Genomic DNA, 22,102 nt, shown 5'->3' with positions numbered 1-22,102 from the left:
GCTGTGACCCGGAAGTTTTAACCCTCCTCCCCACCACCCCACATGCCAACTCTCTCTCTGCCCCTTCTCCTGTGTGAAGTCAAACTAAGTCCTTTTCCCTTAGTCAGCAAGCAAAGCACAATGTGAAAAGACTGGGCTAGGTTTGCCCTCAAAACTCATTTTGATTTCACACATGTGGATCCATGATTACCCCAAAAACACACTCTTGTCACACAGGTGTGCAAAGCAGTGCACTTTGCTCGGAACAAAGCATGCAGATTTCAGGAGTTTTGCTTCAGGAACACAACTAAAGACAATTCTGTTTTAATTTTGAAACAAAACACCCCAATTTCTGGGAGTGCTCTTTTGACCATCCTGTGCTGTTCCACATGATGTGACCGCTTGTATTTGGAGTCTTGCCTTTGACAAGTTCTGAGTGGGTCAATATAGCAGCAAAGGTTAGTTAGACTTAATGGAGTGAGTTGAGGGAGTGAAGTTGTGCAAACTGGTTAAGAGCTGGTTAAGTCACCTAAGTCAGTCATCCTGGAGAAGGCCAGAAGGCAAGCTGGCTGAGCCTCTACTCTCACTCTTCCCTTCCACTCCCTGAGTAGTATCTGAGTACTGGGCTACAGGAGAAGTCAGGTTTCTATAGCTTTGCACCATTTGGGTTGTAGTAGAATTCATTCTGATTCCTTGTATGGCCTTCCATGTTCCTCAGACCTACTCCAGAATCTTCATATATGGCCAACAATCATGCAGATGGGCCAATCAGTAGATGCACACTTCACACCTACAGCACAGGGGCACACGGAGCAATGTTCTGGCCAGTGTGATGCATATAATTCAGACAGAATTCACCCCACACAGATCGTCTTTTGCTATTGCCTGACCATCTGGAAAAGATGCTACTGCTTTTCTTTCTAAAAAGTGCCTTTGCTTTAGGGAAATTGGACCTCATGGGCTGGGTTTATTTTTGGTAGCCTGGGAAGGAAAGCAGGTAACTGATGATAGAATGCTCTTGACATCAAAGGCGGCCATGTGCACACCCTACTCTACTTCCATTCACATGCAAATGTTGGATGTGCTATGATGCTAATGGCAAACGCAAAATTAAGCTGTTGAGCTTGGAGAGGTGCATCAGTATGTTCTTGCTGCGAGTCTTCACCTTCTAAGAATAAGCAGCAGGACGAAAGAGCATGCACATTCCCTCCCCAAAAGGCTCAACCACATAGTTTTCTTTTCCAAAAGATGGTTATACTGGTTTGGCTTAATTGAATGGTTAAGTACTGGTTTTTTGAGAGCTTTTGAGTAATCAGTTAAAAAACAAAGGCTAACCATATTTGATTGACATTGAGTTCTCTGTGCAATCCCTCATCAAAGCCCATTTAACAATTCCAAGGCTCCCTGCTGGTGAGCTCTCCAGTATGTGTTCATTATTTTCATCCCCCTTGTGCACTGTTGGTGCAGTCCATGATGCATTTTGCTTCAAAGGTGTTTGAACTTGTTGATTTGACCTGGCTGCTTCAGGTTTGTTGGCCCAAATCGCTTCAAGTCTAAAAAGACTGGTTTTGCTGAGCAAGATCATACATGACTGATTGCTATATTTTAATTCAGTGCTCCTCTGTGTTTGGGGAGGTAAAGGCTATCGTGTACATACACCACCGCCCTGCATAGATCCTCTTCTCCCATGCAGTAGCTATTATTAAGAATCAGCAAAATCTACTGTTTGTGGATGGAACATGTCAGGAAACGCCGTAATGACTTAGCCAGCCCTTCTGGGCTATTCTGCTAATTTTCTGGAAATAAAACTTCCGAACAAAAGTGATCTTCATTGTTTCCAATAACAGGAACACCTGAAACGTTTCTAGTTTTGTTCCATCTGAATACAGTTCATTTGGAACAATGAAAGCAGTCTGGGTTGAAGACTTGATTGCATAGTTGCGACTGTTTTGACTTTCTGAGCCCACCTCCCCCTTGCAGATGCCCCTGCAAATCGGGCCATTTTGTTCTGCTCTTGGAACAAAATGCATTTTCCATTTCATGCAACCTTAATAAATATGTTTTAAAAAGAAAAAAAAAAGGATTCTTAATTATACAGGAGGGGTAGCCCTAAAATGTCACCAGGGAAAAAGGAGCTATTAAAATTACATATATTCTACTTAAATTTTATATAGAGATGGAAATAGAAGAATCCAATGGAATTTGATTTTCACCATTTAGGCAGCAAGTCAGTAGGTGGATGTTTTGCTGTGACTTAGAGAAAAACCTTCTACTCTGAGTTAATGAAGGGAGGCAATTCCTAGTGGGAATTATTTAAAAGTCTGTTGTGTACTCCTTTGAAACAACTAAAATTAAAACACTGGCAGGTAAATAAGACATAATAACCACAGTTTGGGCCATAAACAAACTGAATATATTAGCAATAGGAAGGGAAAAAAGGGGCCATGTCAAACAAAGTTAACCATCAGCAAAATTTCAAGATTTATCTTCTGACATTTTATTTTATTTAGAAGTTTAACTTTTGACTCATATTTGAACGAAATGTTGGGTTATAAAAAAGCAACAGGACTTCGCCCTAAGCAGGTGGTTGAAAGAATATATTGTCCTAAATGCAGACACAAACACAAAAAGTCCAGATTTATGTTGCAAAGATATCAGAATTATTACCTATATATTCACAGTGCATTCTAGCATTAGTCAACAAGCACTCTAGCAATTCACATATGCTGCAAAAGGCTAGTTCTCTTAAATATAACATGGGAAAACAGGCAGTGTATGGGAGTTACGCATCCTTTGTACAACATAGGTAAGAAGCAACTCTGTTAAAGGGGTGTGTGTGTGGGGAACTGAATGGCTCAAAATTCTATTTCTAGAAACCTGTATATATTAGATAACCAATGAAGTTTATAAACTGATGCTAAATGAAATGGCTTTTGATGGACAAGCCTTCAGCTATCAACATTATAGGCTTGGTTCAGGATTGTAGATATAAAGGAATGCTTGTGAACAGCCTTTAATAGACATACCGATATTCTTGGGTTTAAACATACTATGGAAGAAAAACCTGTTTGTCTAACAATAATACTCTAGCGCAGGGCAATAGCAGTTTGGCAATATTAGTGAAAAGGCAGGAGCTGTTATTGGGGGGTGGGGGAACCCTGGATGCTTAAGGCCTATTCAGTACAGTGGGAGAAATTAAAGCCCGTGCTCAATTTCCCCATTAAAAGTGATTATGTTCGGCTGCATCGTAGTGGTAATGTTGCAACCCTGTGTATATCTACCTGAGAGGAAGCACTATTGAAATAAAGCTGCATAGGACATCCAGCTGCATTCTAGTGAACAAAACAGACTGTCCCTTTGCAACCATCAGCTGGAAAACAGGACATAAATTGTTATGCTTGTTCGCTGATCCTGCATTGCTCTGGGAATCGTCTCAAGAGACTGATTTACTCAGGAGTCGAGTGACGTAAGATTTTTGGAACAGTATTTTTGTGACTTAGTTAAAAACGTGTCAGAGCATAGTAAATATAATAAACATGATCCCATACTTTGGGAAATGTTGTTTCTCCTTTTCTTCTCTTCAAGACTACTTATGGTTAGCTGAAGTAACTATATCTAGCTAACTTTAGCTGTAAAAAGTGGATTGGGGGCTGTTAACCTGTGTGCTAGGCTTTTTTCTCTTCCCTAAACTAGCTGCACTATTGTGTTGTCTTTTGTTCATTCCCAGCTAAATTTAAATAAACCTTACTTAAGATTAGCATTGAATCAGCACAATAACTTTCTCAATGTGAAAATGATGTATTACTCTTGAGTCATAACAATAATTTAAAAAATAGAGCTAAATTGCTCATGGTTCAAAAAGAAACAGTTATAAAACCATAGGCTCATGCTTATCTTAGTAGTCATCAGATGAAAAACCATTTTTCTGCATTGAAAATCTGGAAACGTAGTTGACGTTTTCAAGTTAGAGGAGCAATCATTCTCTCTGTCACACACACAGACACAAACACACACACTGCTCCATTCAACAATCGTCCAATTCTTGCCAGGAATACACTGTTTACAAAAAAACAACACAGTGCATTAATATTTTTCTGGCCCGTTATTCAACCACAACCACAAAGAAAACTGCAAAACACATGCAGCAAAATAGACAAGCCTTCAGGTTCTCTACAAATGCTTGCATTTATCCCACATTTCCATCAACGACTTTTGAATTCAGTGAAAAGGTACAATGTGTGAAAGGATTAAGGCTTCAGAGTCCTCAAACCGAGGGCTGGCAGGGAGCAGGCTGTTGTGGTGCAGGCTCACATACCCATAGGAGTGGCTAGTCTTAGGCTCCGTCCGATCTGTGCAAATTAAATAAATGTCTAGAAGAGCCCTTGGAAGTTCACGTAGGTCCATATCGTTTATGATCTAGGAGCTCAGCTCAACACATTTAAAGGTACGTGGAAGAGAGGCCCATCAGCTGACTGGTGAGGACAGCATCATGAATACTTGGAAAGAACAAGTCTCTTAGAGCTGCTTTCTCAAAAAAGTGCAGTCTAGTGAGGTTGTCCATAACAGACCCTGGTGGAAAAAAAGAAAAAAGATCTTCCAGGCATGGAAGTCAGGGATTGATTTAAGAGTCCCTGTACAGCTACCCAGCCTTTCGTCTACAAGTGAAACTACCTAAAAGAATGACTACTTAGTAAAATAGTCATTATAATTTCTGTACACAGAAGACAAAGCTACATAGTACAGTTCTCATAAGCAAGAGCAAGAATGATTTTGTTCCCCCAGGAGGTGCCGATGGTTATTTCTATAAGAGAAAGCCTTCTGTGGCTCATGAACCTGACATGTTGATTAAGCTGTTTGTGGATGATCACTAGGCTAAAGCCCTGGGAATAAGATTAACTTTTGGCAGAAGCTTCTGTTTATTTAAAACCATAAAGCATGCCTCTCCTTTTCTCTCTGTCTCACATATATCTTTAACTTTAGTCCAGTACTGATTTTTTTTCTCTTTAAAACAGCTTCTCTTTTTTCACAGCTTCCGTATTTCCAAAATATTTGTGTAAGATCCACATTTATAATTAGAAATGCACACATCGATTCATAAAATCCTAGTTGGGCAAGGAATCACACTTCTTTTTTGGTGTGATGTAGGGGCTCACTTGGTGCGTTAAAGAATGTGGTGGACTGCCACCGGTCAGGTTGGCTAAGTAGGAATTCAGGTCTAGCATTTTTGGAAGGCATCAAGTCGGGGAAGACTAGAAAGGACATTCACGTCCTAATGACCGTAGGAAAATTAAACCCACCCTTCCCTTCCAACTTACCATTGCAGGCAGTTATATAGACTGAAATGCCAATTTCTTCATATTCTTTTATAATCTACAACAGAGAAGAAATTAACTTTCAGTTAATATTTGTGGACCTCTCAAAGCTCATTGCAAAATACCTACACATTTGCTATAAAATTCCCTCTTAAAGTTGATTTCCAGGCATCTTAGAAACATTCAGAAGAAATAAGAATCACAATGTTAAATCTCTCAAGCAGTCTTTCTTATCCCAGTGCCTTCCAGATGTGATTAAAGATAAGGAAATAACAACATCTGTTGGGGAGACCCCCCCAAAAGATACTAAACAGTAGAGTAGTAAGCTCCTTTGTGTAATCCCATTGGGAGCAAATGGAGACTGTGCAGGAGATCTTCCTGCAGTGATGTATCTTTTAACTTGGTCCTCTAAGTGCATGAAATAGCACAGAATTAAGCAGATACTTTATTGCCAAAAAGAGTGATCAAAACTGGTAGTACATACTGATTGAAGGGCTTTTGCTCCAACTGAATCCACAAAGTTCACAGGTGAAAAATCCAGAATGATTGAGTGAATGTTGATCCCTGATACCATAAAATGTTCCAGTTCATCAGGAGAGAAATCCTGGGGAGTTGCTTCTGCCACTGAGAATTTTCCATTAAGTGACACTTCATCTTGCAACACTTCATGTTTCACACCATGCTCCACATCATTCGTCTTGGATGGAAGAAAATTAAATACCAATCTTAAGTACAAAGAGTAGGGTTTTGGGAAAACTTGTACATATATTTACAGGAGAAGAGGTCATTTTCTGTTAGTTCTTTTTCTCTGATTATATGAAGAAATTAAGAGATTTTTCATACTGGCCTTTCCTCATCTCTCTGTGTCAGATTATAAATACCAGCTTAACTGTATAATTTCTGTATAACATGGAAACTTGAAGTCCTTTAGAAAATCATGACATCTCGTCCTGCCTCAAAAACAGTCATAACAAAACCACCTTTTACCAAACTTGGTAACAAAGCTCTGAATACAAAATGTAGGCTTTTACGTTTATGTTTGATTTTGATCCAGAAGCCTCCCTAGAATGCTGAAAACAGCATTTGTGAACAGTGATAAAAGTGTGCTAATAGCAATTCACAGGCTATTAATGAAACAGTTTTGCTCTGTTAGCTTAAACCCACCAAGATGACACTTACACATTTTTCATACAATGCATGTCTAGCAGTGTCTCACATTACATTGACTGTAATTAAAAGGAATAATATCTAAGCAAAGAGCATTACTCAATTGCTGTCTATTGCATTTCTCAACTCCTCTTTTCCAATAAAAAACCCTCTTATTGATCGTGGGGAACTTAGAATACCCTCAAAAATGCAGGACTATCAAGAGGCTACCCCCATTAGAATGCAATGCTTTATGTAAGAGAAGATTATTTGACAGACATCCAAGTCCTAACTTGAATTTTACAGAGGTTTATATGGCAGCACAAGAAATCTGAACAGTTGTTTAGCAAACTGGCCATCTAGCAGCTTTTTCAGAACAGATGCATTATATTTCCAGTAGCAACTTAGCTGTGGCATTTTGCACTAGTTCCAAATTCTGGATCAACCTTAGGAGGAGTCTCATATAGAACACGTTGCAATAATGTAATCCTGAGATTACTAATGACTGGATCAAGGTAGCTGGTCTATATCTGAGTAGGAACATCCATAGCTGGTGAATCAGCTGGAGATGGAACTGATTCCTTGCCAAGAAAGCTACTGGCTCAGGAACATCTCAGATTAGACATCTGTTCCTTTAGAGACACTGAACTTCCTCCCAACCACTTTAATTCCTGGAATCCCTTCTTGAAATCAATTCCTCCTTCCTTCCTCACACTGATTAAGTGAAAAGGTGGGCACTAACCTTAACCCTTGTTCATGTGAAACATGAGAAAATAATTCTGGGGTGGGAAGGCAGGGCTGCCCACATTTCTGCCCCCTTTGTTTGCTTCCTTTTCTTTTTTCCTTTTTTGAAAGGGAAATGAATCTATTAAGCCTCAAAGAGTCTTAATGTTTCTAATTTGTCTTTTTTTCCTTAAAAAAGAAAAAGAACCCAGAATCACACCACCAAATCTTGACATTATGGGGCTGAAATTTGGTGGTTTCATGAAGAATATTTCATCACAGCTGTGTAATGAAGCTTTAAAAGGGGCAGAGCTTCAGTCATGCTGTTGCAGATACCACACTGACTCTTTCGACCTTCCTCCGGATGCTTCTGCTGCCCAACCCTGATTTGAAGGAAACCTTGGCTATTACCACTGATCTCAGTCAAGGTGTATAAAATGAAACAAATCTCTTAGCAGATGAACACAAGCCAGTCTGTATTCACCAAGGCATGCCATACTTACCATCTTCAAAACTGCTTTCTTCTTCTGCTCATCCAAGCGCTTCAGTTCCTTTGCATGTCTTTTCTGCGCTTTTTTCTTTGCTGCCAATATTTTACAGGGATCAACACCAGTCTACCCCAGAAAGAAAGGCAAATCCCGTGAAGCTTTATCTTATCTTGCATAGGAGCAAGATAACCTCTTCTGATAGGCTGCTGCCATAATAAATACATGAATCTTTAAGACACTTTCCTTCTTTCACCTGTTTTCCAAAATGTTGCCCCTTAACGAATAGTTTTAATTCATTAAAGCTGTTAATAGCTTGACTGAATTAAAGCTACTAATGAGGTTAAGTTAATTCACTTGCTAAGTTTATCATTAACTTCCATTGCAAAGGGTCATTTTACTGGGGCGTGCTTTAGAGCAGGGAAGAGGTTTTGGATATTCTAGTCAGCTGACCCTTTTCTCAGTTCAAAGCATCACTGGTCACGCTGTAATACATTTTAATACAGTTCAGGAATGTTGGATGTAACATTTTAGTGTGGTAACCCCACCATCCCCATTAAATATATCCAGATGGGTAAATGCGGCAAGAGGGACAAGCAATTTAATTTTTAAGTATCACATATTAGATTCTACACATGCAAGGCATGAGGAACAAAACCACAGGTAGAAACACATTTATACCCATTATGTTCATTAAGAGTTCATCCCCCAATTATTCTTAGCTCTGGCCAAAAGAAAAAGCTATGCTAATTTGGCTAAATACAGCATGGGTGGAACCTGATGAACCTATTATTGGACTGTACCACTTAAAACTACAGGTAAAGACATAAAATCTTTGAGTATCACCATCATCACCACTGCCCCATTAAAAAAAAAATCTCCTGCACAAGAATTAAACTAGCATCTTAAATAGAAATGGTAGTCTCCTCAACTCTGTGCAGTACATCATTTTTTTTTTAGATTGAGAATAACACTACCTGTTACTGTCTCCCCCCGAAGTCTGAAATTCTAGAGCTCAGCAAAGATGTGTTTCATGACTTTACCTACAATTTGGCTATGAAAATTTACAGTGGACTAAATAACAGAAGGAAGGAAGTCTCTTTACCTTTTTCTTCAATGCACTCGTATATAATTCACTGTTGGCAAAATAGAGTGGGGCATTTGCCTGGAATATTTTAATTCCAGGGCATTCTTTTACCTAAAGCATGGCAGAATTAAAGCAAGTAGTAAGTACTCCTTGATAAGTTTCTATTGTATTAAATTCATTAGAACTTGCAAGAATAGCTACTTGTCTACCCCACAAACATAAGTGATGCCACCATTAAGAAACTTACTGGATGTAGGATTGTTACCCCAAGATCAAAGATTAGTGTTTCGATGGGACTATTTTTCTTGACATAAAAGTTGTGTGTTTCTGTGTCTGTGGGAGAGGGGGAAATGGGAAGGATGGAACTCCCATTAAAAAAAATATATGGGAATTTGTACAGTCCTTAAACACTGTGACTTTTGTTCTACCCAGTAGAACATATTTCCTTTCCCCTCTCCCCTAATACTGGCAACACTTCACCCCAAATGAATGTGCTGTTATAAATGTTGCCTTCATGGACTGTTTACGCTCCCAACTTACAGTAAGATCCTTTTTTTTTTTTGGCAGACCACTAAACTATGTCCTATTTGTTGGAATCTCTTTCCCAACTGAAGCAGAGCGGTTTCATCTTCAACGTCCTAATAAAAACCAACACCTTCCACGTCTGTAGTAAACAGAATTAGCAGGCTGGAGCCCAACAGTCGGGTTTGTGAGATGGAAACAGTTGTCATGCAGGGATTATGTCACCTCATTTTTACATGGAGAAGGGTCTGTCTAATCCTTACCACCCTGCATGCAGAATGGTGTATTCTAACAACACATTTTAGCTAAAGAATATGCTAAAAATACTTTAAGTAAATGTACATACAAAAAAAAAAGGCATGATTTTACAACCTCAGAAAATCAGACTGCTAACTCTGCCTTTTGCTCCATAGTATTCAGATTTACCCAAAGTCTACATTTTGTTTAACGCTGGGCCTGCTTACATGAGCCTTAAAACCTGACTCTGTCCCCAGGTCCTGGGTTAGAATGGAGTCTCCTTGTGGGATGTTTTGTGGTTTAAATGATTGCTGATCTGGAGGTCTTCTGGGTGATATATTCTCTGTTTTCACTGTGTTCGATTGTTACCGTTCGTAAGCCACCCAGAGTTGTACACACTGGGGCAGCTGATAAATCTACTAAATAAGCAGATGGGATGTAAGAATTGTCCTTCCATGCCCAATTCCAGATGGAGCATGTCAGCTTTCCAGACTTGCCCGCAAAAAATCTCTGCAGATGAAAACTAATTTCAGAAAGCGCATCATCCAGCCGCCTCTTTGCTCAAATAGTTCTCGACTTGCAAGGAAAGCAGAACTGCAACTGGAAATTGGATTTCCCTCCCCTACCATCCTTTCCAAAATTTCATCATTCAACTTCATGTTTTCCTGTCCTGGAGACCAGGCCTGAAGCATACTAGAAATTACAGGATAGGAAAATGAAATACAGGTAGTCCTCAACTTACAACCACAATTGGGACTGGAACTCTATCGCTAAGCGAGGTGGTCATTAAGTGAGTCATGCCTGATTTTATGACCTTTTTGCCATGGTTAAGTGAATCATGTGCTCGTTAAGCAAATCCAGCTTCCCCACTGACTTTGCTTGTTGGAAGCCAGCTGGGAAGGTTGCAAATGGTGACCACATGACCCCGGGATGCTGCAACCATTATAAATACATGCCAGTTGCCAAGCACCTGAATTCTGATCATGTGATCTCAGGGAATGCTGTGATGGTCGTAAGTGCAAAGACTGGTCGTAAATCATTTTTTTCCAGTGCCGGTGTAACTTTGAATGGCTGCTAAACGAATGGTCATAAGTCAAGGACTCCCTGTAAGAGTCCCCATTGACTTGTATGACTACCATCTGAAACCAGGTAAATGTGCACAGGTAATGCTTTGAATGTGACCTCTCAAAGTGGTTTGGAGGATATGGTAGCACCAATGCATCAAATGTTAAAGCAGCAATGTTTTTGGGGGGGGATCAGGCTGCTTTCAGAAGTGGAAGCAAGTACTACGTCTCTGCGCCTGTGCCTTCTCATCTACGTTTTGAAATGAAACGCAGAGTACGGATCAGCCTTGCTGATCTGGAAACCTTCTGATTTCCTTCTGAACAAACCTTCCAGTTCTGGTTGCTCTTCTTGCTAGCTGCAGTTCAACCCAATCATTCTACTGAGGATTCCTGCAAGTACCTTTTCTTTCATGAACCTGGACTGGTATGACTAGAGTGCAGCCCTTCTAAGGGAGATTCCCTAGAGGATCCTGTTGTTCCACCCCATTCTTAACTAGACAGATTGATTTTTTTTGCTTTCAAGAGTTCCAAGTCTGTTCATACTGCCTTACCTCTTCATATGCTTCCACATCACAATAAATATCTGTGTTATGAATCTGGCCAAGGATTCTATACTGGGGGCTGTAGAGAAAAATTACAGAAATATAATGTGTTATTTGGTTTAGATTTATAACCATTCTTGTTAGAGAGGGAACTATGTGCACTACAGCCTGGCAGAATTCTCAGAAATACTTTTGAAAACCAAACCAAACAACCAAACCTGTTGCTTCACTGAATGTGTCCAAAGTTTATGTCCACCATCAAAACAGTTCCACTGCTTTGAACCCGTCTCGCTGATCGAGAAATAAAGTAAGCAGAGCTGTTCCCAGCAAAACAAGTAGTTATATGAATCTTTACCAAGCATGTGCTAAATGACCATCTACCATGCAAGAAATGGATCCAGGACTAAAAAAGCAGGTACATGAATTCAGAGCAACTTCACCCCACGAAGACTGATCATTTGGGTCATAATTTCAAACGTACTTTGAAGATATTTTGGAGCCAGAGTTCTCTTGCCACCTCTCATCAGCAATACCTCCTTATCCAACCTGACTTGATTTTTTTAAAGACTATTTTCAGTGTTATAAATTGATGGGCAAGCTGAAAGCCAACCTCAGCCTCTAGCATCAACACCATTTCCCAGACTAAATGAAGATGTGCCATTGTGAGCTGCACAGACCTTCTTGGAAAATAAAATGATGGGCGGCCAGAGCTCAAGGCTTGACTTAAAAGTGTGCCCACCTTCCCCCCACCAAAAAGGATAAAAATAAGTCATGGGGCTGGAGAGCATCCTGGCAGACAAGAAGGCCTTTGGGGGACAATCTTACCAGGTTGCCTTCTACCAATTTGCTGTTTTGTGACTTTCAGAGTACTAAAATCATTTTAAAATTCCAAATGTGTCCATTGCACCCCAACCCGCCCCCCCCCCAATCTCTTTTGCTATAAAGCCTCAATCTTATGATGTGGTTATCTGGCTACAGCGTATGGACTAATGTCTGCTTAATCAGAGAAAATTTAGCAAAGATTCCAATAATTACATGACCAGTATTATTAACCCTATCAGATTTAAAACCTATCAGTGTGTGCATGTACTTTTTAATTATCTAAAGGGATCCGATATAAAAAATGCTTCTGGATCTTTTATTGCTCTTCATTTACCTTTTATAGTTTTATTGTAGTTTCAGATGCCTTTTCAAGACCTTTGCACCTGTGTCAAAGCTCTCCCTTTGGGGGCATTTCCTTGTAAGGTACTGACAATTACAGCAGCTTAAGGCTGGAAGGTATTCAATTTTCTACTCTTGATGAAATCATCAACAAGCAGAGCAAGTGTCCTAGGTTGCTGCCTTGTTAAAGTACACCATCAGCCAGAGCTGGGATGTCACCATTTCCAGGAAGAAATGATATCTTTGGGCATGCCTGTTTCCATCCTAGAGCTTCTACATGCCTCCTAAGATAAAAGTTTCTAGGAGGGAAACACACCTCTGAAGCTGGTAGGAGGAAACATCCTGCTAGAAAGTGACTTCCCCTTGCTATCTCTGCATGCTGATCTTGCTAATGGCATGTGTCAATCCAACTCCGAAAAAGACAAAAAGAATTGTTGCACACACAGACACACACTTGGAGGGACACACATGGAGACATGTAATGGTTGCTTCTCCTTGAACTCCATGGCAGTGCTTATGTGGGTAAGACTTATATGTATATTGGTGTGGGATTAAAGTCACACCCACCTAAAAACAGGTGGAGCTTCGATTGCAGCATCCTGGCCACCGTGTTAACTTTTTTGACCATATCCTATGGACATCCCGGTTGTGAGGCTAATCCACAGAATACCCTGCACCTTGAGGGAATATATGGGCTCTGGTGTGCGTATGGGTGTGTGCTATTGTTGACCCTTGAATCTGACAATCACAGAGACATTGGAGGGGATGGTGGTTCAAAAAAGTCAAAATGGCAGCCCGAACAGCATGATTGAAGCCCCACACCCTTTTAATGCGTAACTTGAATCAGATGATAGTAGTAAGGTAAAAGTAAAGGTTTCCCTTGACGTTAAGTCCAGTCGTGTCTGACTCTAGGGGGCAGTGCTCATCTCCGTTTCAAAGCCGAAGAGTCGGCGTTTGTCCATAAACACTTCCGTAGTCATGTGGCCGGCATGACTAAACGGAAAGCCGTTACCTGCCCGCCGAAGTGGTACCTATTAATCTGCTCACATTTGCATGTTTTCAAACTGCTGGGTTGGCAGGAGCTGGGACTAGCAACGGGAGCTCACCCCGTCACGCGATTCGATCTGCCGACCTTCCGATCAGCAAGCTCAGCAGCTCAGCAGTTTAACCCGCAGCGCCATCGCGTCCCTTTTTACATCATAGTAACTGCCATCTTAATTTTTTTTTTACACCCCCCTCCAGCCAATGCCCCTGGATCTTCACCAACCTCTGGTCAGAAACAACACTGAAAGCAGAAAAACATAAAGAAGTGTATTGTTTTTTACTTCTACCCCCAAGAACTTTGTTTCAAAAGTTTAAAAAGTTAACTTTACCTCTGGGTCCTGTACACAATGGTAATTACTGCAAAAGTGATCGAAGTGAGTAAGCCATAGTCTAGTCCCAGAAAAACGGAGGCTAGAAAAGCTACAATCCAAATTGTCTAAAAAGGCAAAGAAATGAAACATCCATTCAACAATATACAGCTACTGCTTTCCAACATGGCTGTCTGGGCCTCACATCCTGAGATGGCAGAATTAGCAACTGCATCTCCATTTCCACATCTGGCAACTACACTGAATAAGCCAGCTAGAAGCAGGTTTCAAATTTTCTGAAATTTACTGACCTGAGACAGAGCATGACTTCTTCCCTGATGCTATCACACTAAGCCAGTGTTTCTCAACCGTGGGAACCTTAAGATGTGTGGACTTCTTAAGATGTGTGGAGTTGAAGTCCACACATCTTAAAAGTTCCCAAGATTGAGAAACACTGCACTGACACCCCCCAAAAGCCCAACAATAAGCCAAAAAAAAAAAAAAAACCCCTGAGCCAAACAACCCAACAATAAATCACATGAGGATCGGCACAGACCCTGGAGCTTCACTCTTCATGAGTTGCTTGATTCACAAATTGCAGTTTTTCCCTGGTGGGGGAATACTGGACTACTGCATCTAATTAAAAATAACAGAAAAGCTGAAGAAAAAAGTGGATGGGCATTAAATCACTCACCAGTTCAATCTTGCTGGTTCTCCAAAAGTGGGCAATATCTCCAAATTGTTTGAACATGCCTTTCAGATTGACCATTACAATTGCTGCCAGCACAGTCTAGAAATATAATTTGAGAACAGTATGATTTTTTTCTGAATCCACTTAAAGCCATGCTGCTTGAAAAAACATTCCTAGCATCTATTCATATGCATGAATTTTTTAAAAGAGGTTCAAAACTTGACAGGAATAAACATTAAGGTAAACAGAAATACTTTGATCTTCTGGGCACACATTTCTGAGAAACTGTCATAAAAACTGATGTTTTTATGATAATTGCCAGCAATATGTTTTGGCTGTCTATAGCTGGTAGCTTTCCTAGTTTTTGTCTTTTAAAAGTTATGTCTTTTAAAACTTGCTCTTCCTGCTTGCTAGCTAACGAGCTTAAATCTGTCAATTATAAATGCTTTCTAAACTCTGACAAGAACAACACAATGAAATACATTCATTGTAATTAAGGATATTCAGAAAGAACTTTAGAAAAAGCTGGTGGTATTTCTTGAGAGCCACTAGAGGAAAGGGTACAAGGTAAGTAACCAATAATTACCCAAAAGGTGGATAATCAAACTCTGAGACTACCAAGCAATAAGAAAGCTGTTTAACAAGCACAGACAGTGTGGTTATAGAGAGCCAGTTTGGTGTAATGATGAAGGCACCAGGCTAGAAACTCGGAGATTGTGAGCTCTAGTCCCGCTGTAGGCACAAAACCAGCTGGGTGACCCTGGGCCAGTCACCCTCTCTCAGCCCTAGGGAGGCAAGGGCAAACCACTTCTGAAAAACCTGGCCAGGAAAACTGCAGGGACTTGTCCAGGCAGTCTCCGAGAATCGGACACGATTGAACGGATTAAAAAAAATGGTTTATACAACAGGAGTTGTATACAGTAACTGTATATTGTTGAATTCTGCTGATTTAGACATATGGAGATCACTTACCTGTGGCAATGGTGCAAAGAGGTAACCAATGGCAATAATGACCAAGAAAACCATGACTGAGGACAGAGTACCTGCAACCTGAACAAAAGACAGATAAACACTTTAGTAAAAATAAGGACAAGGATGTATCAGCTTCTCAGATGAACTTCTGCTAATAAACCTGACCATTTTAAGCATTAATCCCATATAGTACAGATCTGCTGGGCTGGAAAATTTGGGTGCCACAGTCTTAATACATCTGGTGGACACCAAGTTTGGAGAGCTGTTACAGACATTCAGCTGGGAATAAACGTTAAGAATCTCAGGGGTCTTATCTTGGAGCTCTCACTAAAAGATTTCAGTGGACGTTACCCAACATAATGTGGATAAGAGGATACCCTTTAATGGGCCAACTAGGTACCCTATCTTACTCTCCTTAGCGAAAGGGAGAGGTAGCAGATAAAAGTAGGTATTCTTCACACCTGAGTCTTTCCTCCAGTGCCCTCCTGAACAAGACTCCGAGACATTGAGCAAGTGACAGCAAAAGTCTGGAAAAAGGATCCTGTGGAATTACAGATCCCTAATGCAATGAGTTCCTGGGATAACATAAAGAAGAACAGAAGATAACTCATAATAAATACTGTTAAAGAGAATCATGTATGGTAGCACTATGGATAAATGTTAACTACTAAGTAAGAAACCATTTTACAACTGGAGGAAAACACACATTCAGTGGTGTGCATGGGGTGGGTCAAAAAGGCAAGATGGAGGTTGCAACCTTTCGGGACAGGACTTCAGTCATGTGGCCATGACCACTATCTTCCTTTTTTTGACACCTCCTGTGGATCCCTCTACACACATTTACTTATCTTCAATAGTGGTGAAACTCTGAAGTGACAATTCAAAATGGTTATAAAGCTGAGAGGTCTGCAACGTGTTGCAAACCACCTTCCACATACAGATCCTCCTTTACCAAGAATCTAATGATGGATCACTGAACAAATCAATCCAAATAAATTCTCACTCGATGGACGAATGACCAGGCTCAAATTATCCTACTTCAGACACGTTATGAAAAGACCTAGCTCTCTCCAGAGAAGGCTCTAATGCTGGGAAAGGTGGAAGAAAAGAGGGCGACCAGCAGCAAGGTGGATGGACTCAGTTGCAGTGGTGATGGGTGCACCACTGGAAGTCCCGAAAGGACAGGTTAGGGATAGATTGTCATTGAGAAAATCTATCTACGTGGTCGGTAGGAGTCAAAAACAGCTTCATCAATCAGTGATGAAATGGGATGTGTAGTGTGCCCAGAACTATCTAGTGTACATCCCCTCTTGCTAACTCACAGGCCTCGCTAGGGTGCGTCAAAGGCTCTTCTATAGTAAGGAGAGCCTATTGGGAAGACGTGTCATTGGTCGCAGACCTTTATCCAGATAATCAGTGGCAAACGCCAGGTCACAGTTACGTTACCTGATTTCCATCAACTGTATAGCCATGCTTAAGAGCAAAGATTTTAGCCATTGAGATGGTCATGGAAAACCCAACAAGAGCTATAGCAACTGCATCGACAAACACTGCTGGGATGAGGCTAACATCAGGTATTTGGGGACGGGATAATCTATAAACAATGAAGAGGAAAAAAATAGTTATATTAAATTTTGAGGCCCTAAGAATATACCTTCCATATGCATTAACCTTTATCCTTACCCACTGGGAATGTTCCCAACAATATCGACGTTATAAGTCTTGGAAAGATTCATTCCAGCTGAAACTCCAGTACAAATCACCACCTTAAAAACACATAAAACAAAAAGTTATAGTTCAGATAGAAGAACTTCAGAAGAAAAGTTGGGAGAGGGAACTCTTTTCACTTGTATCTGCAGAATGAATGTTTCAACTATGGCTTAAGACCTACCACAATGATCTCCATTGGAATAGGAACCACCAACTTCTTCTTAAAGCGGTCATTGATCTCTTTGCCACTCAGCAATAGAACTATGCAGAGGAGTCCAACAACTAAAGTGGCCGTGTTAGTTTTGGTGATATTGGAGAAAACGGCAATCAAACTCTGTAAGACAACACAATACAGAAAGATAATCAACTAGGTCTTCAGGATGACTATTAGCGTTATCTAATGCCTTGGATGGGATCCATAAAAGAGACCTGTCTGTGGCGTGGGAAAGCAATCACATCGCTTTGGGGACTGCAACAGGAGCGATCTGGTGCCTTCCAAAGGGTTATGATCACCACAACTCCCTTGCCATTGACTGTGTTGTCCAAAGCAAGTAGGAAGCAAAGGGCAAAACAACAAGTCTACCAGGTTGCCTATTCCCATCTTTCCAAGTCTCATTGGCCAGGAACAGCCTAATATATGAAGCATCCTTTTATAAATACACTTACATAAAGAACAGAGAGGGGACCACTGTATCGTTTGATATTAATTCCAAGCAGATACTTCAACTGAGAAGTAAACACATGGACAGCTGCTGCAGTTGTGAATCCACGTACCAGAGGCTCCGTGAGGTAAATGGCCACAAATCCAAAACGAAGGAGTCCTAAACAAAACTAATAGGAAGAAAACCCACATTCTAGGAACGGCCATTGTCATCGGTTCTGATTTTTAAACAACTGTATAGGAACCGCTTCCCCCCCCGCTTTCCTTGCAGGAAAATAGGCAGAAGTTTCCAGTCATAGCCTGCAAGAAGTTATATGAAAATATTTGATTAATGGGAATCGTGGCCAAGAGTTGTCTCTGCATATTTTTTTTTTGTTCTTCTCTATGACTTTTTCCAAGTGGTATATTGTGCAGTGTAAGCAAATCTGTCCAAATTAAACTGAAAATTAAGTTATTTTTGAAATAAAATGCCAGCTTAGCTTAGCAGACTATTTCTGGTTCCATAACGAAAGCAAAGTACACTGTTTGCAATATAGCTCGGCCACACTTGCTCATACTCTAGATTAGTGTCTCATACCTCCTGCCCGAAACACAAAAACACCAGTGGAAGCTATTCAGCCTAATACTGAATTGCAAGAGAGACCAGGAAAATCAGGTTCTGACTGAGCTGAGTCTGCTTCTGAATCCAGCTGTGGCACCCCTCACCTGTATAATTCCAGACAGCAAAGTGACTGCCACCGCTACTTTCACCCGCATGGCATCTCTGGCATCTGTACCGTTGGTAGAGTTGGTGCCCGTCATGTCAAACGGTCCATCCGGTACTTCTCTGACTGCCACTCCACCAATCATCAAGCTGATCACGGCAAATGTTCCTGCAAGAGGGTTGTGTTAGGGGAAGAGGTGCTTATTGCCAACGGCATCAAGGAATGTGAAATAAACCTTGAGAGTCTTGTTGTATTAGAGAGAGAGGAAACATCCGCAGTGCAATTCTAGACATGTGCATCAAGCAGAGGCTTTGCTCCACTCCTTCCAAAATTCAGCCAGCTCACACTGGATAGTGACATAGTGAAAGCAGCCAAGAGTAGACTTCCTTTTGTTTTTTCCATTCAGCTTCAAAATGGCTTTGGGATAACCTTGAGCCTCTTCAGCAGATAAGGACCGCTTCTCTCCCATCTTCAGAAGTCCCTATTTCAGGGCTTACAGCTGGCGTGAGCTTGGTTGTTGGTCCAATTACATCTGAACTTAAAGGGCTTCCAAGAGAGATACACCTACTTGTCTACAGAACTAGCAAAGAAGCAGGCCTATCTCACCTAACTCCATGGCGCTGGATAGCTATTACTCATCACCATCCTTGAAACAGATAATTATACACGTGTGCACAGGCACAGGAACACACACACACACACACACAAATATGTAGGTCATTTTGATTCCTTTAACAGAGTAAGGAAGAATGGCTCCTGCTCTGGTTATTGTATTCTACAGCCTCCTTGATGAAGAATGTTTTGGGGTAAATAAAAACGGCACTTGTTTTTGCTTTGGATATTGCATACTAGAGTTGTTTGGGTCATTTATTACTTTGTTACTGTCAACAAGGACACATACTATAGGCAATACCAGTTTTATCTCCTTTTTTTTTTTTTAGCATTCATAGTCTTTTGCCTAGTACCCTAATGTATTTCACAGGAATCTATAAATCATCTCCGTCTTGCAGAAAAGGTCTGAAAAAACAGGAGCGTGTCTAAGGCTCTGGTGAATTGGTTGTAGAGGCAAGACTGGGGATAGAAACTTAACAGATTCCTGCTAAGTCTTTTGACTTTCACAGAAATTTGCTAAAGGAGTGTCTGTCAAGTCAACTCAGCTCCTGGTGACTTCTCACACATTTCATGTAGCTTTCTTGGCAATAATATTGGATAAGGTTATCCACCACCTTCCTTCTTCATGCTCATTCAGCTTCTACTCTGGAGGACTTCCATCCAGTTACTACCCAGGTCTGATCCTGCTCAGCTTTCCAAGATAGTCAAGGTCAACCAGGGACAGCCACCTACCTGGGCTACATTATTTGGCTGCTGCTCTTATTTTCACACGCAGGAAAGTAGATATTGGTATTAAAGCATACTTGGTAAGGGTACAGTTACAAGATGTTGAGATTTAAATGTCAGGCAGCAATTTCCACATGCAAGATCCATGGCACAGATACAGATAACTTTGACTTGGTGTAACAAAGGTGCTCCCCTTTAAAAAGATGGAATGGGTCCCACCCAACTATATTTCCAAGACCACAGTCATCTAACTATAAAACCATTGATACATTAAAAGATATACCTATTGATATATGTCTGGAAGTTCCAAAAAAAGTATACAGAAAGACTGGATAAAATGAAGAATACAGGCCAAACACTGGAGGGACTGAAGCCAGCGATGCATATGCTAATCCTGGGAGAAAAATGAAAGAAAAAAAAAGCATAGCTGAGAAGCACATAAGATTCCAACCAAATTATTTGAATAAGTGGCCAATGAAGAAGAGTTGGACAGTTGTAACCTATGAGTGTTTTTTCCCCAATTCAATTCTCGGTCAGCAACTAGTCTGAAAGGGTAGTTAACTGCAAAACAAAGACAAGAGTTCCTTCTAACTAAATTATCAGTATGACCCACATCCACAGCCTCTCTTTGGCCCTGAATTACCAGTGGTGGGGAATGGGGAATCAACCAGTACTCCTTAGGGAGATGAAGGGTTGATCTTGTCCCAGGGTCTTCTACATTTTAGGATGTAGCAGCTGCTCTTGTAAACATTCTCTCAATCTCTCAATTTCTCCAAATCTTGGTGGATTTTGGACAGCAACAATAGAAGGATTTTGCAGACTTGTCTATACAACAGTCAAAGGTCAGTCGCTGAAATTATTAAAATACATAAATAACGTGCACTGTTTCTTAAACAGGAGTGGGAAATCTTCTGTTGGGCTACAATTCCTATTAACCCCAACCTGAAATTTTGGGAGATAATGGGAATTGTAGCCCAGCATATATCTACGCAAATTATGAAACCAAATCTGCAGCAGGTCACAAAAAATCTCTCTCATGATGTTGAATATATTTTTTTTGAAGTTACAATTTTACTAACCTTGAGGGAGCTGCATGACCCCCGTGCTGATCCCTGAGATCACATCTTTCATTAAATACTCTTTCACAGGATAGTGAGGAAGCCATGTTAGAATAGGGAAAAAGCTATAGAGAACAGATTTGGCTTTCTTGGAAGAACAGCTGAAAACGTCAAAAGCAAAAACATGTTGTCAGCCAAAAGAAACGAACAAGATGTGCTGAAAGAAAAATTCATTATAGAAAATATATTAGCCCTACCACTGGAAGCAGATATAATGTTTTGAGAAAGCTAAGCATGGGATTTATAAAAGAAACCCAGGCATATTTATCTAGGTGTAAATCCAATTAAAGAAAAGCACATTTATTGCCAGGTTTACTGCTCATTCACATATGGGAGCAAAATTCCAATTTCTGGCATTACAGTGACAATATACTGGTATTAATATGAAGTAGATTTGACCCTCTAGGGTCAAAAAATCCAAGATGGCAGCTGCACCCACATGATCAAAGCTGCCATCTTCATTTTTTTCATCCTCTACATTGCATTAATATCCTAACAAATTAATGTAATTAAACATTGCTAGCATTATATTGGGAAGTGCAGAGAATGACTTCCTTCCTCAGTTTTCCACAGCAACAACCGTTGCTGGATTAGGTTACTTTCTGTGAAAGGCAATATAGGATCCAAGGAATTGCCAACTGATTAATTTCATGTCTTACCGAAGAGAATGTGCTATCTTTTGACCAAGAGGCTGAGGCGTTTTGTCCTTTTTATGCAGCTGCTCTTGTAGGATTCCTTGGCTATATACTTGTCTCTCCACACAGTACATGTGTGATGACATGGGGTGTGTTTCATATTCTCCAACATGTTCCATAGTGCATATTCAATAAATGGAGGACAGGAGAGATGTTCCTTGAGGTTGCTACCGAAGTACACTTGTATACAAAGATTTGCAAGAAGTGTTCCTTTTTATTGAGGAAAACTACATAAGAAAATTTCCAGATCTGGTCCTATGCCACTTTTCTCTCGATCAGAAGTACTGAAAGAGAGAAGACCAGGAAAAAGGAAATTAGCAAATCAAACTGTGATTTCCCCTTCCCATCACTATTTCAGGGGCATTGTCCCATGGTTGATTCTACCATCAGAAAGAGTAAGGCAGTTGCCTCTACCAGCAGGTATTTTGGGAGGGGAGAGAGGGAACAATCTGGCAGCAATCTACCCCAACACATCCCACTCTTATTTTTAATCTCCCTTATGTACACCGCTATTATGCCACACACAGGGCTGCGGCAAGCTGGTGTGCAAATTGTGCACTGCACAAGGATGCCACATGGGGGGGCAAGTTAAAAAAACGTCAC

General features: G+C 40.6%; 1 protein-coding gene across 1 annotated transcript; it reads right to left on the bottom strand.

Annotated features, from left to right (window-relative positions):
- Positions 1-2,452: 2,452 nt before the first annotated feature.
- SLC26A5 (solute carrier family 26 member 5) lies at positions 2,453-21,784 on the bottom strand. Its single transcript, XM_063308045.1, has 18 exons — positions 21,464-21,784; positions 20,766-20,905; positions 19,970-20,080; positions 18,350-18,516; positions 17,650-17,814; positions 17,165-17,317; positions 16,957-17,039; positions 16,720-16,867; positions 15,735-15,848; positions 15,274-15,351; positions 14,305-14,400; positions 13,632-13,738; positions 11,107-11,176; positions 8,751-8,843; positions 7,664-7,774; positions 5,776-5,988; positions 5,295-5,349; positions 2,453-4,548 (listed from the first exon to the last, which is right to left on the bottom strand). The coding sequence occupies exons 1-18, from the start codon at positions 21,616-21,618 to the stop codon at positions 4,418-4,420; spliced, it is 2,190 nt and encodes a 729-aa protein (XP_063164115.1). The 5' UTR covers positions 21,619-21,784; the 3' UTR covers positions 2,453-4,417.
- Positions 21,785-22,102: the final 318 nt, after the last annotated feature.

Source organism: Candoia aspera, chromosome 7, assembly GCF_035149785.1.
Source record: "Candoia aspera isolate rCanAsp1 chromosome 7, rCanAsp1.hap2, whole genome shotgun sequence".
Classification (NCBI taxonomy): Eukaryota; Metazoa; Chordata; class Lepidosauria; order Squamata; family Boidae; genus Candoia; species Candoia aspera.
The sequence above is the reverse complement of the archived record's forward strand: the minus strand, read 5'-3'. Positions and strand labels throughout refer to the sequence as shown.

Bases quoted from the DNA above. Each gene is read 5' to 3' on its own strand.
- SLC26A5 (XM_063308045.1), bottom strand. From the start codon at position 21,618: ATGGAACATGTTGGAGAATATGAAACACACCCCATGTCATCACACATG. The intron at 15,849-16,719 runs GTAACGTAACTG...ATGTTATCCCAG, and splicing joins ATACAGTTGATGGAAATCAG to GAACTCATTGCATTAGGGAT. The intron at 13,739-14,304 runs GTGAGTGATTTA...TTGCCTTTTTAG, and splicing joins GAACCAGCAAGATTGAACTG to ACAATTTGGATTGTAGCTTT.